General features: G+C 51.7%; 1 protein-coding gene across 1 annotated transcript in view; it reads right to left on the reverse strand.

Annotated features, from left to right (window-relative positions):
- spag16 (sperm associated antigen 16) overlaps nucleotides 1-14,822 on the reverse strand; it is a 1,278,115-nt gene that overhangs the window by 1,159,651 nt on the left and 103,642 nt on the right. The window contains exon 7 of the mRNA XM_078551570.1: nucleotides 1,339-1,456. Within this exon, the coding sequence (XP_078407696.1) occupies nucleotides 1,339-1,456 (118 nt within the window). The remainder of the gene's footprint in view (nucleotides 1-1,338; nucleotides 1,457-14,822) is intronic.

Here is a 14,822-nt window from a genome sequence, read left to right on the forward strand (position 1 = left end):
ATGTTTTCAATGGGCTTTCATGAATGGGAGTGTTTTTATATAATGTACTCTAATAAACATTTAGAATCTTCTAATGTCATCTCAGCATGGCTCCTGTGGTCTGCTCATGGTGTATACTGGGTGATTTGGCATGAAGGGCATAAGGGCAAAGGGTGGTAGGTCATGAGTTGGCACTAAGGTGGCATAGGGGCTATAAGGGGCATCAGGGTGGATGGGCCATGGGTTGGCAAGAAGAGTATGAGGGGCCATTGGGGTGGGTAGGTGGCATGAGTTAGCATGAGTTGCCATGTATGAGCATGGGGAGTAGATGGGGGTTTGAGGGGGTGTGACAGTTGAGGGCTAGAGGCCCTACTATTTAAGAAAGCAACTGAGAGAAAGTCCCAGAGAACTGAGGTGGGACTTTTAAACAGCTCACTTCAGCACTTGACAGCTCCTGTGACCACCTCTGATCTGCATCTGATGGTGGCTGTCCCAAATCCATCCCGCACCTGCCCCACGGAACCAAGGTCCAACCATCTGGGGCACTTTTTCCCTGAGGCCTGCTACCCAACTTGGAAGCAAAAATCCAGGCCACAGACTCTCATAGTCAGCCAGATCGAAAGATTTGGGGAAGAAGACCTACACAGATGCTGTTATGCCAAGCAGAAAAAAAAGACTGCTTTTGGGTTAATCACCAAGCAAAGGGCTGGTGAGGATGGAAACCACGTTCAAGGACGCAAGGATTGTGAAGAGTTAAAGACCACAAATCACCAGAGGGAGCCTTGCAATGGGAAGTCTATTTGATTATGCTCAAAGGGTTCACTTGGAAGATTCACCCTGGTGAAGCAGGGAGAAGGGATCCTGTTGGAGGCACAAGGAGCTTTGGGCTTTAAACTTAAGGCTACACGTCTAGAGAGTGTGGTGTGATGCATAAATGCGGCATGGGGTTTTCGGTTGTGTTAAGACACTGCTGGGGTATACCTTTTCTGTAGTTTAGTGTATTAGTTGCCTACAAAGTAACACTTAGTCGATATTGATTTTAGCTTGTTTCTAGATAACAATCTTAAAACGTGAAATCTTGTGTGATCCATTGAGTTGGTCACTGGGAAATTCACTTCTTTTTAAAAAGCTACCATAACCTTTTTGAGAGGCACGTAGGACATATGGTAACTTCCGCAAGGAAAAAGGTGATAACATTCATTTAATATATTAAGTGCTATCAAGAATACTTACTGAAAATTATTGGGATATAACCTAGAATGCTGCAACACAAGTATCAAATTGCAGCACTCTGAAAGAATGGGAGCAAACAGCAATTTCAAATTTTATAAGTGTCTCACAAGCAGTACAATTACAAACCTGCACAAGAGCTCTGTCTTTCTCCAAGCTTGTCAGCATTTTTTGCTTCATTGCAGTGTTGTATTTCTCTTTGATCTTGCTCAGGGTAGGTTCAAAGGATGCATAGTGCTTCTTAAGCCTAAAAGATCACAAACAGATCATTAGCAGATCATATCTGACTCAGGATCACAAATACAACTTTCAACTCCCAAATGTCCTGAAATGCCCAGAGACATCCTCAAAATTGTTTTCAGCTGTGAAATCTAGGACAACAGAAAAAATCAAGGCCAAGAGCCATAGGTACTTCAAGGTAGCACATCAATATAGAAACGAAACGTTTACACTTATCGGTGAGTTCCTACTAAGTGCTATAGTAAGACACTAGAACCAAAAACAATCAGACCTGTCAAAGGTTGAATGAAGCTTATGTTCAAATGACCACAAGAGTAGCCATCTTATCTTGCCTTAAATCCCAACATGGTGACTTATATAAATTCTCACAGATAGTACTAATGCTTGTCTCAGAGGTCTTACAGGTATTTACAAATTAATAAAAAATGTCCCTACTAATGGGTCAATCTGACCTTAATCCCAAGTATTTATGGGTTATTCATAGACTCATATGCATCCCTGGGTGCGTCCCATCCTACCGGCAAGACAGACCCACCACAGGTGGCAGCACAGTGGTATTCAGTTGGGATGGAGTGACCCTGGGAATCCTCAACATTGATTCTGAGCCGCATGAAGTCCCATGGCATCAGGTCAAACATGGCACGAAATCCTGCAGATTACCATCTACCACCCTCCCTCAACTCATAAATCAGTACTCCTCCATGTTGAACACCACTTGAAAGAATCACTGAGGGTAGCACACGGTGGCTTGGTAGCACCATTACTGACCGAGCTGGTCCAGAAGAACATAACCACCAGACTGGACCTACGTCAGGCAGTGAGAGAACCAACATGAGGGTAAAAAATACATAGAAACATAGATAATAGAAGCAGGAGTAGGTCATTCAGCTCTTAGAGCCTGTGCTGCCATTCAATATGATCATGACTGATCCTTTATCTCAACGCCATACTCCCACACATCTCCCCATACCCCTTGACGCCTTTAGAGTCTAGAAATCCATCTATTTCTTTCTTAAATATATTCAGTGAAATGGCCTACACAGCCTTCTGTGGTAGAGAATTCCACAGGTTCATCACCCTCTGAGTGAAGAAGTTACATCTCATCTTAGTAGTAAATGGCCTTCCCTGAATCCTGAGACTGTGGCCGCTTGATCTAGACCTCCCAGCTAGAGAAAACATCATTCTTGTATCCAGTCTGTCCAGCCCTGTCAGAATTTTATATGTTTCAATGAGATCCCCTCTCATTCTTCTAATCTCGTGAATGCAGGCCTAATCGACCCAATCACCCCTCTTACGACAATCCTGCCATTCCTGGAATCAGACTGGCAAACCTTCGCTGCACTCCCTCTATGGCAAGTATATCCTTTCTTAGGTAAGGAGACCAAAACTGCACACAACACTCCAGGTATGGTCTCGCCAAGGCCCTGCACAGCTCCAGTAAGACATTCTTGCTCCAGTACTGAAGTCCTCCCACAATAAAGGCCAACATACCATTAGCTTTTTTAATTGCTTGCTGCACATGCATACTTGCTTTCAGTGATTGGTATACAAGGGCACACAGATCCCTTTGTACATCAATATTTCCCAATCTATCACCATTTAAATAATATTCTGCCATTCTGTTTTTCATACTGAGGTGGATAAATTCACACTTATCCATGTTATACTGCATCTGCCATGTATTTGCTCACTCACCCAACTTGTCTAAGTCACCTTGAAGTCTCTTAACATCCTCCTCACCATTCACATTCCCACCAAGGTTCATGTTGTCACTAAACTTGGATATGTTACATTTGGTTGCCTCATCCAAATCATTGATATAAATTGTGAATAGCTGGCACCCAAGCACTGATCCCTGTGGTACCCAACTAGTCACCGCCTGCCACTCTGAAAAAGACTCATTTATTCCTACTCTCTGAATCCTGTCTGCTAATCAATTCTCAACCCATGTCAATGTGTTACCTCCAATCCCATGTGCTTTAATTTTGCACAGTAACCTCTTACATGGTTCTTTATCAAAAGCTTTCTGAAAATCCAAATACAAGCCACATCCACTTATCTTCCTTATCTATTGTTAGTTACATCCTCAAAAAATGCCAGTAGGTTAGTCAAACATGATTTCCCTTTCATAAATCCATGTTTACTTTGTCTAATCCCATTGATGTTTTCTAACTGTCCTGTTATCACATCATCTAGCATTTTCCTTACTGTTGATGTTAGGCTAGCCGGTCTGTTATTCCTTGGTGGGCGCTAGATCTTCGGCTAGAATGTTGGAGCACTGCGGTGAGGGCACTTCACACTTGCTTGAGGCGCAAGCAGAGGCAGACAGTGGCCAGGGCGCCTATAGTCGGAGGACTGCTGGAGACCTGGACGATGCTCAGTCGAAGGCAGATGATGAGCCTTTGGAGTCATTCATTAGGTGGCAGATGCTGGATGTCCAGCAGGATGTGCAGGAGGATCTGGCGGAGATCCATGAGGGTATGCAAGCCATGATTCCTGTTGCGGAGTCCCTCGTGACTGAGTTCACTGCCTCCTCCATTGAGAGAGTGGAAACTCTCATGGAGAGGCAGCTCCAGGAACAGAATCAGGGGCAGGATTTTCCTTTATTGTGCAGGCGCGGACGGCGGGCCCAGGAGCGGCCACGAAACCAACCTCCACCCACGATTGGGCCCCGACCATGATATCACACTGGCAGGCCAATTAAGGCCCGCCCAGCGTGAAACCTGGCTCCGTACTGGCTGGGAAGGGCCAAGTGGGTGTGGGGGCCTGTTGGCCACTGGGTCCAATGGTGACGCGACGGCTGGTTTAAAAGTGGACCAGCCAGCCCCTGGAAGGCTATCATAGAGGACGTCCCCTGAACCTTCGCGTTGGACCCGAGTACAGCTGCACACAGCAGGTGAGGGAGCAGGTCGGTTGGGCTCTCAGCCCCCCCACTTCTCTAATGAGTGCCTCGCCATCCTCCTGGAGGGGGTGGCTGCCAGGAGGGAGACCCTTGTCCCCAGGGATGGGTGGTTGGGTGGAGGAGGCCGATGCACCTCACCAAGTGGGCATGGGAGGAGATGGGAGCATTGGTCATGTGACATGTTGCGGTGTTCCAGGGTGCAGTGCCGGAAGCGCTTCAATGAACTGCTGCGCTCAGGAAGGGTGCGTACCATGTTGGCATGGGTCAGTGTTCAGCTGTCTTAAGGTCTGACTGTCCCCCTGTGGGCCTCAGGGATGCTAGAATCTGAGAGGAAACTGTCAATCACGCTGGAGCTGGTCAAGGAGGTGAGCCCTGGCTGCTTGGGCTGAGTGTCTGCAGCCCGAGGGCGACAAGTCAGAAGTGCCCTGCCAGGTGCTCCTTAGCTGGTGTTGGCCAGGCTGCAATGGGGTTGCATGTACAGAGTGGACTAATCAATGCTCCTCTGTTGTTTCAGAAGACTGCTCACAACAATATAGAAAGGTCACAGCCTCCTAATCCTTTCAAGGTCTGAGCAAAATGCCCTGGAGTTTAAGAGCTGGCATGCCCTATGTGCAATCAGGCGTGGAGAGGTAGGAGTGTCAGAAGGTAAGAGTGCAGTGCACACAGGTATGAATTTCAGTTTGTGCAACCATTCTAGCGTATTCTTTTCATCGGTGTGAGCCTCGAACCTGGAGTCCCCATTGATCATTGGAAGACGAGGGCACCATGATGCAGATCTCCGTTGTCCCACCAGGAAGACTGGCATGCACAGGAACAGTGTGATGACTTTAATTAATGACATGTCCTTCTTTTCCCTTTTAGGTTCGCCAGCAGACGTCCGAACTCCAGACCCGAAAGGGCCATCCCTGACACCAGAGGACCGCCGAGCATCATTTGCACCTGTGTCACACCTGCTCTCTGAACCAGGCACGAGCGCAGATACCAGCACCTCGGTAGGCATTAGAGCAGCAGCTAGTATGTTGGTGCACTTTGGTGAGGGTACTTCACAATCGCTTGAGGTGCTGGCAGAGGTAGAGAGCGCCCAGGGCGTCGGCAGTCGGAGGACTGCTGGAGACCAGGATGATGCTCAGTCGAAGGCTGATGATGAGCCTCTGGAGTCATCCATTAGGCATCAAAGGCTGGATGTCCAGCGAGATGTGCAAGAGGATCTGGTGGAAATCCATGAGTGTCCGCTTGCCCTGGTCTCCATGATGGAGGAGTCTATGCAGAGCGTGAGCACTGCGTAGACCATCGTGGCTGAGCGCATTGCCTCCTCTATTGATGGAGTGACGATTCTGATGGACAAGCAGCTCCAGAGACAGAATGAAGGGTTCCTGAAGTTGCGCTTGGACTTGCAAGCCCTCACACAGGCAATGACCTCAGGTGGTCAGTGCCAGTGTGAAAGATGGATGAGGCACTCAGTATCTCAACTAGGTGCCCACCCGTCAGTGGTGTGCAGGGAGGTACACAGTAAGCTCATGTTGGTGCACGAGCTACCTGTCATCTTCACGGCCTCCTCTCAGGGCATTCTGGATGACAGCAGCAACTCCTCTGCCCCTCTGACAGTGACCATGGCATCTAATGAAGCTGCGGCAACTGGGGAGCCGTGGCGCTGGCCGCTCCCTCCCAAATGGGGCCTGTACAGGCTCCACTGGCCAGAGGATGACCGTCAAGGTCATCAAGGCCAACAAGACAGCAGAGTCAGCAGGCTGTCTCCAATGCCAGTGCCAGCGAGGGGAAGCACCTAGACATAGCACTCGCAAAGGTAAGTTAATGACACCTTGAGCACAAGAGGGACAGGTCATGAGTGATTTTATGTTCATTTATGTTTACTTTACCGGGAATGAAGACCAGAGAAGTTTATGTAAATAGTTTGGAATTGTCAAAATGAGATAAATGTTGTTTTTGTCATCATGGCCTGAGTATGCTTCACCTTTTTATTTTAATGGTGCAGGGTGCGCCAGTATGTAATACTGGACATAGGTGGCACTGAACTTTATTGCACAGGCACTGAGTTTTCTATGTGATCAAATGAAAGTGTCCTTTCAGACAGCCGGGATGGAGGAGGCAGCCCTGGAATGAGTTTGAAGCTGATCTTTGGTAGCCTGGCTGAAGGAGCGTTGGGTCAAGGCGTCCCTGATGTCCCTGCCTCCCTGTAAGTTTACAAGATCTGGCTCCACACCCTCAGCGTTCTCCTCACCATGCTCCTCTTCTGGCTCACTACTGGGCTCATCATCTGTGGCTTGTGCAGCTCCAGTGGGTCCCCCCTTGCCAGTGCCAGGTTGTGGAGAGCACAGCCTGCAACCATGATCAGTGACACCCACTCTGCAGTTCAGGCATCGGAAGCGCGTATTGAGAAGACCTATGGTCCTCTCTACCACCAACCTTGTGGAGGCATGACTCATACTGTAACGCTTCTCTGCCTCTGTTCTTGGGTGATGGAGAGGCATCATGAGCCACCCCTTCAATGGATAACCCTTCTCACCTAGCAGCCATCCATCCAGTCGGGCTGGAGCACTGAAGAGCCTCGGCACCTGAGAGTATCTCAGGATGTACGCATCATGGGAGCTGCCAAGGTACCTTGCACAGACTTGCACGTTCATGGAGTGCAATACTTCCTGTTGATAAAGGCACCCGGCTGACTGGCTAGCACCTTGATGGCCACATGTGTGCAAGTTGATAGCACCCTGGACGTGGGGGAACCCAGAAATTGCTGCAAAGCCTCTGGCCTCACTCAGCCTGGCTGGCCTCGTCCGTACAGTAAAGAATAAAGTTCAGTACCCGCCAGAACAGTGCTTCTGTCACCAGCTTGACACAACAGTGGACAGCTGATTGGGAGACTCCACACAAATCCCCTACTGAGCCCTGGAAAGAGCCGGAGGCAGAGAAGTTGAGGGTCGCTGTGATCTTCAGAGCCACTGGCATAGGGTCTCTACCCGCACAGTCGGAGCTGGTCTCAGGCCCAATCATCTGGCCAATGGAGGTCACACTCTCCCTTGAGAGGCGGAGCTTCCTTCGACATTGCACCTCAGACATATTGAGGTAGCTGCATCGTCGCCTGTAAACACTGGCAGCAGGATAGTGACGTCTTCTGCGGACCCTTCTGCCTTAGATACCTGCTCGCCCTGCACCCCTTGTGCCTGAGCCTCTCCCCCCACAGGTCCCTCCCCTGGAAGCTGCACTGGACACCTGATCTCCTCTTTCTTCTGCCCCTCTCTTCCTCCTCAGAGGAGGTGCCTCCAGTGGAGACTACAATCCCCATTACCAGGGTAAGGGAAGGATATCTGATACCTGGATGGGTCCACACGGTCTGAATCCTCCGGGGACCTGGCAGACAGCAATGAGTCCTGACATGAAGCCTAGAAATGCTAAGAATAAAGCTCAGAATGGAGATGAAGCTGTCAAGTTCAAATAAGCAACCAGCAGCAAACTATCTCCGAAACCCTTTACTACTCACACTGGCAATGCTGCTGAACCTTTTTATCCCACCCTTGGCTGAGGTTTTGCAAAATATGGGCTGCCTGCCTACCCGTTTTGTCTGTGCGACGAGTGCGGAATTGCATGGGAAAGTATAATCAGCTCCAATTGAGTTTTTAATGGCCTTAGGTGGCCTCTTAATTGCGGCTGCTTCAGGCAGCTGAAGGATTTTAAAATGAAAAATTAACTTTTTACAAATTATATAAACATGTCCCCACATGACTCAGTCACATGATGAGGGACATGTGAAAATGGATATTAAAATTTTTTTGTTGCTTTTTCAGCAACGGTTGGAAACCTCATCCTGCCCGTGGATGAGGTTTCGTAAAAAATGCAAAAGCCTCCTGGCCTATTCGCCTGCCTGCCAACTGAATGGTTGAGGGGGGCAATGAAAAATGTAACTTAATTAATTACTTAAGGGCCTTAATAGGCCTCTTATTTGTTGCCTCTTGCACACGCCCGCTGACTGAAAGATCAGGAGCACACGATGACGTCGGGACGCTCGGCCGACGTCATCACGCACTATTTCACTCCCACTCGGATCGGGCACGCACCCGCCTGTGGGACGAAAATTTTTGCCCACTCTCTCTCACTCACACACACACACAAACACACACATACTCCCAATTAACAGCCAGCCAACGTGAATTGCGCACTGAAAAGCTTAGTGCTGCCTGGGTGGCGGGCGATGATGTCACCACAGGGAGCTGCAGACCTGCAAATAATAAAATAATGCATAAAAAAGCTGGAAAAAATCTCCATGCAGCACAATCAAGCCCCTGAAAGCATACCTCATGATATGCTCTCCCCAGGTATTTATTTTAATTTTATTTCCCAACAGAGATTTCATCCCGCCCTTGAATGAGGTTTAATGAAAAATGTAAAGGCCGCCTGGCCAATTCGCCCGTCCACCATCCGTAAGGTTGGACAGGCCACGAAAAATCGTGCTCAATTGCACCGTTAATGGGCTTAATTGCTTGCTTAATTTTCAGTGGACGTGTTTTCAACTGCCATGCACGCCCGCTGAGTGAAATATCGAGTAAGTGCGCGATGACATCGGAACGCTCACCCGATGTCATCTTGCGTAATTTAACGCCCAATTAGGTCGGGCGCATGCCCACCCGCGGGATGTAAAATTCTGCCCACTGTCTCACTCTACCACAAACTCACAAACACACACTCTCACTCCCCCACACACAGACTCAGAGATACATACTCACAGACACACTCCCACACTGCCCCCCACACTCAGACACAAACTCACAGGCATACTCTCTCACTCCCCCACAGATTCAGAGACACAGGGCAGAATTTTCCATGCCCGCTAATGGTGGGCATGGTAGGCGGCGTGAGCGGACAATATGGCGCAATCGGTTGCATGATGACAGGAAGGCATGTTGTGATTGTCTGCTCAGCCTGCCAATGGCGGGCCACGTTTCCCGCAATCGGTCGTCGGGAACCTCATTGTAATATATCAGCATATCATTATCAGGCCATCCCGCCAGGCTCTTGTACCCCTGCTGGATCATCCGTCCACGTCGGTGGGACATCATGCCGATGTGTTTCACAACAGCACAGAGGCGACGTGCACTTGGCGGCCTGCACCTTGGTTGAACTGGTGGTGAGTGCACAGCAATGTTCTGCAGAGCTCACCGGGGTCGTCTGTTGCTTTGCAGGCTTCAGGGGCATCGGGGGGATCAGGGTTAAGTGCCGCCCTGCCTCGCAGGTGACTTTTGAGAGCAAACAGAAGCGGGAGGCAAGTGCAGCCTTACCTCTGAGGTGATTTGTAAGGGGGAGAGGGGGGGCAAGTGCCGTCCTGCCTGGGAAGAGACTTTTGAGTGCAGGGGGAGTGGGGAGGCAAGTGCAGCCTTGTCTCTGAGATGACTTGTAAGGGGGGGTTGTGCAGCCTTGCCATTGAGGCAACTGATGGCGAGGCAGGGGAGTGGTGGTTAAGGGCAGCCCTGACTCTGAGGCGAGTTGTGAGGGTGAGGGGGAGTCAGGGGCAAGTGCCACCCTGCCTCGGAGGCAACTTTTAAAGGTGAGCGGGGAACAGGGGGCAAGTGCAGCCTTGCCTCTGAGGTGACTTGTGAGGGTGAGGGGGAGCCGGGGGCCTGCCCTGCCTCGGAGACAACTTTTAAGGGTGAGGGGGATTGGGGGAAAAATGCAACCTTTCTGTTGAGGCGATTTGTGACGGGGGGGGGCGCAAGTGCAGCCTTTCCATTGAGGCGACTTGTGGCGGGTGGGTGGGTGGGACAAGGGCAGCCTGCTGTCGAATATAATGCACAATATAATTCGGGGTGGGTGGGTAGGGTGGGTAAGGGAAGTGGCCATGCATTTGGGAAACCTGTAGAAAGTGACCATTGCTCTGCAACTGAGACAATTCAGGCGCAGCCACATTGATATGATTGGGGTCGGGCTCCTAGCTTATCCGCCCACTCAAGCAATGCAGAGGCATCAAAGTGCCATCAAGTTCTACTGGTTTGGACCAGTCTCCCCCACAGTTCATGCTAACAGGGCAGCCATGCAGCGCACTAATCTCTGGCCATCCAAGTGGTGGCCAGCACTCTCCGGGAAGCATTAAGGGGCTGTCACACTTAACCAGGACAGGTTCTTAGTACACCCATCCTAACCACGTGTCTCTCTCTTCCATCCTGCAGGAGTACAACATCAGGATCATGAAGCCTGGTGAGCTAGCTGTATGCCTGATGGCCTACAGAGCATGAAGAAGACGAAGGAGAGAGCGACTGAGGCTCCTGGTTGCACAGAAGCAGGAGCAGCAACCTCAGGAAGAAGGGGTGGCTGGTGCTCCCACAAATGCTGCCTAGCGCCACAGTGAGCCAGAGCCGAGCGATACCCAGGGTCTATCTTTCATTCCTGCAGACGACTGAGAACCAGTGTTGCTGAAGACTGCGTATGTCTAGGGAACTGGTTGCTCACATCTGCCAGTTACTACATGATTTGGCGCCACGGGGACATGGAGGGCATCCACTGCCAGTGGCTGTGACAGTGACCACGCCGCTCAATGTCTATGCCAATGGCTCCTATAGGGTTCCACAGGTGACCTCTGTGGAATCTCTCAAGCCTCCACCCACAAATGCATCTATGAGGTCACGGGTGTCACCTTTGCGAGGGCACACAACTTTGTGCACTTCATCTGGAACCAGGACAGCCAGATGCAAGAGCAATTGGATTCGCCTAGATCTCGGCTTTCCTGCAGGTGCAGGGTGCGATTCACTGCACTCATGTGGCACTCAGATCTCTGTCGCAACACACATTGGATTACATCAACCGCAGGGGCTTCCATTCGCTGAACGTGCAGCTGGTGTGCGATCACCAGGAACGCATCTTGCAGGTGTCCGCACGGTTTCCAGGGAATGTGCATGACGTCTACATCCTCAGTCGGTCACAGATCCTTGGAGTCTTCCAGAGTCCACAGAAGCTGCAGGGATGGCTCCTGGGGACAAGGGCTACCTGCAGTGGCCGTGGCTAATGACACCTGTGCGGCAGCCTCAGGTTGCAGCAGAGCGACGGTATGAGGCTCGTGCTGCAGCTCCCACCTTGGTAGAGCAGACCATTGGGAAGCTGAAGCTGAGGTTCCAGTGCCTGGACTGGTCTGGTGGAGCCCTGCAATATAGTCTGCAGAGAGTGTCATGCATCATCGTCATCTGCTGCATCCTTTACAACCTGGTGCTACAATAGGGAGGTGAGCTGTCTGAGGAGGAGATGGTGGAGCTGCATGTCTCCTCTGATGAGAAGGACATCGACGGGGATGAGGCTGACAGAGGTCCTCGGATGCAACGATGACGGGGATGAGGCCCTCGCACTGGCTAGACAAGGCAGGCGTGCTTGGGAGGCCCTCATACCTGCTAGATTTGTGGAGGATGATGACGACATGCAGTGAGGTGACCCCATACTTCCTCACATCTCATTTGTGAACGTTTGACTCCAGTCCAGTTTATGGCAGCGCGAATACCCTCTGTGAGAATGCTCCTGTAATGGAGAGGCAGTGGAGGCCCAAATAGTCGCTCAATTGCAGGAGAATGATGACGACATACATTGAGGACACCACATAAATCTTCACAAAGCCTCTGAGAATGTCTGACTCCTGTCTGGCCGAAGACAGCTTGCATGCGCTCTGTGATCAGGGTCATATCATAGAGATGGAGCCATGAAACTTTAGAAGCATCTGATGCTTTGTCCGCCTTCAGCACCTGAGCCCTTCAGGAGCTGGAGTGGTCACAGATGCTGAAGAGATGGGGGCCAGCCCCTCCTTAAAGGTGCTGACAGCACACTGAGAGAATGAGTGAACTCTGTGGTGCCTGCCCATTACATTCTGACAGCAATGACAAGCACCGCCAAGGTGCAGGCTTCAGTAATGTCTCCAGGGAGTGTGAGGCTGGACCATCACTTTGGTCTGAAGGCTGCACTGAGAACAGGGAAGAGGCCCTGGACTGAGACACCTTTATCTTTATCCTGTGCAGAAAGAATTAACATCTGAGTGACAAGAACACTGCTCATCAGAACAAGGAGTCATAGGCAGGAAGACATTCTTGGGAGTTTATTGACAATAGTGAACAGTGTGTACAAGTGATCAACACCCGTGCCCAGGCTGTGCTTCTTGGTTGGTCTCAGCTGCAGCTTGTTACTGCTGAGCTGTGTGCTGTTGCTGCTGCTGTGGGATTTCCTGTCTCTGTTCTTACTGCTTCTGTATTCCTGTGGCTGTTCCTGCAACTGTGGCATTTCCAATGGCTGTTCCTGCTGCTGTGGGATTTCCAATGGCTGTTCCTGCTGCTGTATTCCTGTGGCTGCTTCTGCTGCTGTGGGATTTCCAGTGGCTGTTCTTACTGCTGCTGTGGGATTTCCAGTGGCTGTTCTTACTGCTGTTGTATTCCTGTGGCTATTCCTGCTACTGTGGCATTTCCAATGGCTGTTCCTGCTGCTGTGGGATTTCCAATGGCTGTTCCTGCTGCTGTGGAGTTTCCTGTGGCTGTTGCTGCTGCTGTGGGGTTTCCTGTGGCTGTTCCTATTATTGTGTTGCTGCCTTCCCTCAAGCTTTCTTCCATCCTTTGTGTTGCTGGGGACCTGGAGCCTGCAGGGCTTAAGGCCTGGAGGAGAGAGAGATGGAGGGAGGGAGAGACAGAGAAGAGGTGCTGCTGCTGCTGGACAGGAGGCCAGGAGGCAAGGACTGTTTGGTTTAATATCTGAGGTGGGTGTCTGGACTTTTGTTTGGTGGGGGCTGAAGACAGCTGTGTGTTTTGTAGGGGAGGAGGGAAGACCACTGCAGAGACATGGGGGAGAAGGAGTGTGTGTGTGTTGTTTAAGATCTTGCCACCGCACCCCGCTTCCTAGCTCTGACCGTGTCTGATACCAGGTAGCTGGTGCTGTCTGGTGAAGAGGAACAGGGCTGACTCCTGTATGCCAGGCAATACCGGCTGCCTGGTGAAGACATTGCCCTCCCCCCATGAGAAGAACATCGAGGTCCCCACCCACTCTCCACTCCACTGAGTGACGTCCACCTACCCTTTACCCTTTCCCTCCTGTATCTCCCTGTCCTTTACCTCTCTCCCTCCTGTCCTCTGTTTTTTGTCATCCCAGAGGGGGAGGTTACACCATCCTTGCCCCCTCTCCCTGAGGTGGGATATTGTTGAGCACAGAGCTTGGAGTGGGTGTGGCTCAGCCCCTACGGCTGCAACAGGGTCGCCTGTAGCCAGGCCTTCCCGGGCGGTGCTGTCACCGGTGGCAGGGCCCTCTAAGAGAACCTATGTGGGCGCAGCTGCTCCCACAGCCCTTCTGCCTCCTCACCAAGGCCCTGGGGATGAAGACCTACACCCACCCCGAAAGGACGGTCGAGGTGTGCGTCAAGGCTATGGCTGGGGTTGTCGGCCCTTCAGCCGTAATTGCCACCTCGAGAATATACGACAAAGCATTAATTTTCTTGAGGTCAGAGCAGGCGGTGCACCTGGCCTGAGCAAAGGGGCCCACTGTGGGCAGGAGGTTTCTGGAGGTGCACCCCTTGGAAGCCACTGCCCAGAGGATCATCATTTCCAATGACCTGCCCTTTGTCCCCAGTGAGCTCCTCCTCCCCCACCTCCATCAACTGGGGGCACGTTAGGTCAGGGGTTGCACCAATCCTGCTCGGCCTCAAGGATGTGGCCCTCCGACACGAATGCTCCTTCCGGCGCCAGGTTTTCATCAGCCTGGCCTGGGACGGGTGTGTGGAGGAGGGGCTTTAATGTGGAATATAAAGGGGCCACCTACAGGGTCTTCTGGACTGCACATGGCATGCGGTGACATGCCTGCAAGGAGGTGGGGCACATCCGTAAGAACTGCCCCGTCTGCAAGGCCACCAGCGCCATCCAGGCAGCCGCGGCTGGCACCGCTGCTCCTCCACCAGCCACCACTCCCTCTTCCTCCTCTCAAGGGAAGGCACTGCCAGCAGCCACTGCCACCTCATCTGCCGGCGAGGCGGGGGGAGAAGGTGCAGAGGAAGACCCACCACCTGGAGGCGGCCCCCCAGACCCGCCAAGCCCACCCTGATCCCCAGACCCCTGAAAAAACCGGTTCGAGGGTAAAAACACTATCCGGCCCCGGTGACGTGTCCGCACGTGCTCCCAGGCCCTTGTGCGCCTCAGCATCATGTGCTGGCTTGCCGTCATCCCCCCGCGGGTTCCCGGGTCTGGTGGCAGTGGGGCATGTCACCCCGAGCCAGTGGCCCTATTAAAGAAGGTGGACCTGCCCAAACCACAGAGGGCAGAGGTGCTGGAAGAGGTGCCGATGGCCTCACACATGGAGGTCCTCCAGCCCCCAGCCTACCCTGGAAGAGACGCCACCCCTCGGAGGGGGAAGACCTTGCAACTCGCAAGGTCGGATATGTCCCTTCCCCCCATGAAGAGGAGGTGGTGTCTCCGTCCCATAAGTCCTCACTCTGCCCTCTGGGGTAGCCAAAATCCCTGAC

The sequence above is a fragment of the Cetorhinus maximus genome, chromosome 11 (genome assembly GCF_964194155.1).
Source record: "Cetorhinus maximus chromosome 11, sCetMax3.hap1.1, whole genome shotgun sequence".
Lineage (NCBI taxonomy): Eukaryota > Metazoa > Chordata > Chondrichthyes > Lamniformes > Cetorhinidae > Cetorhinus > Cetorhinus maximus.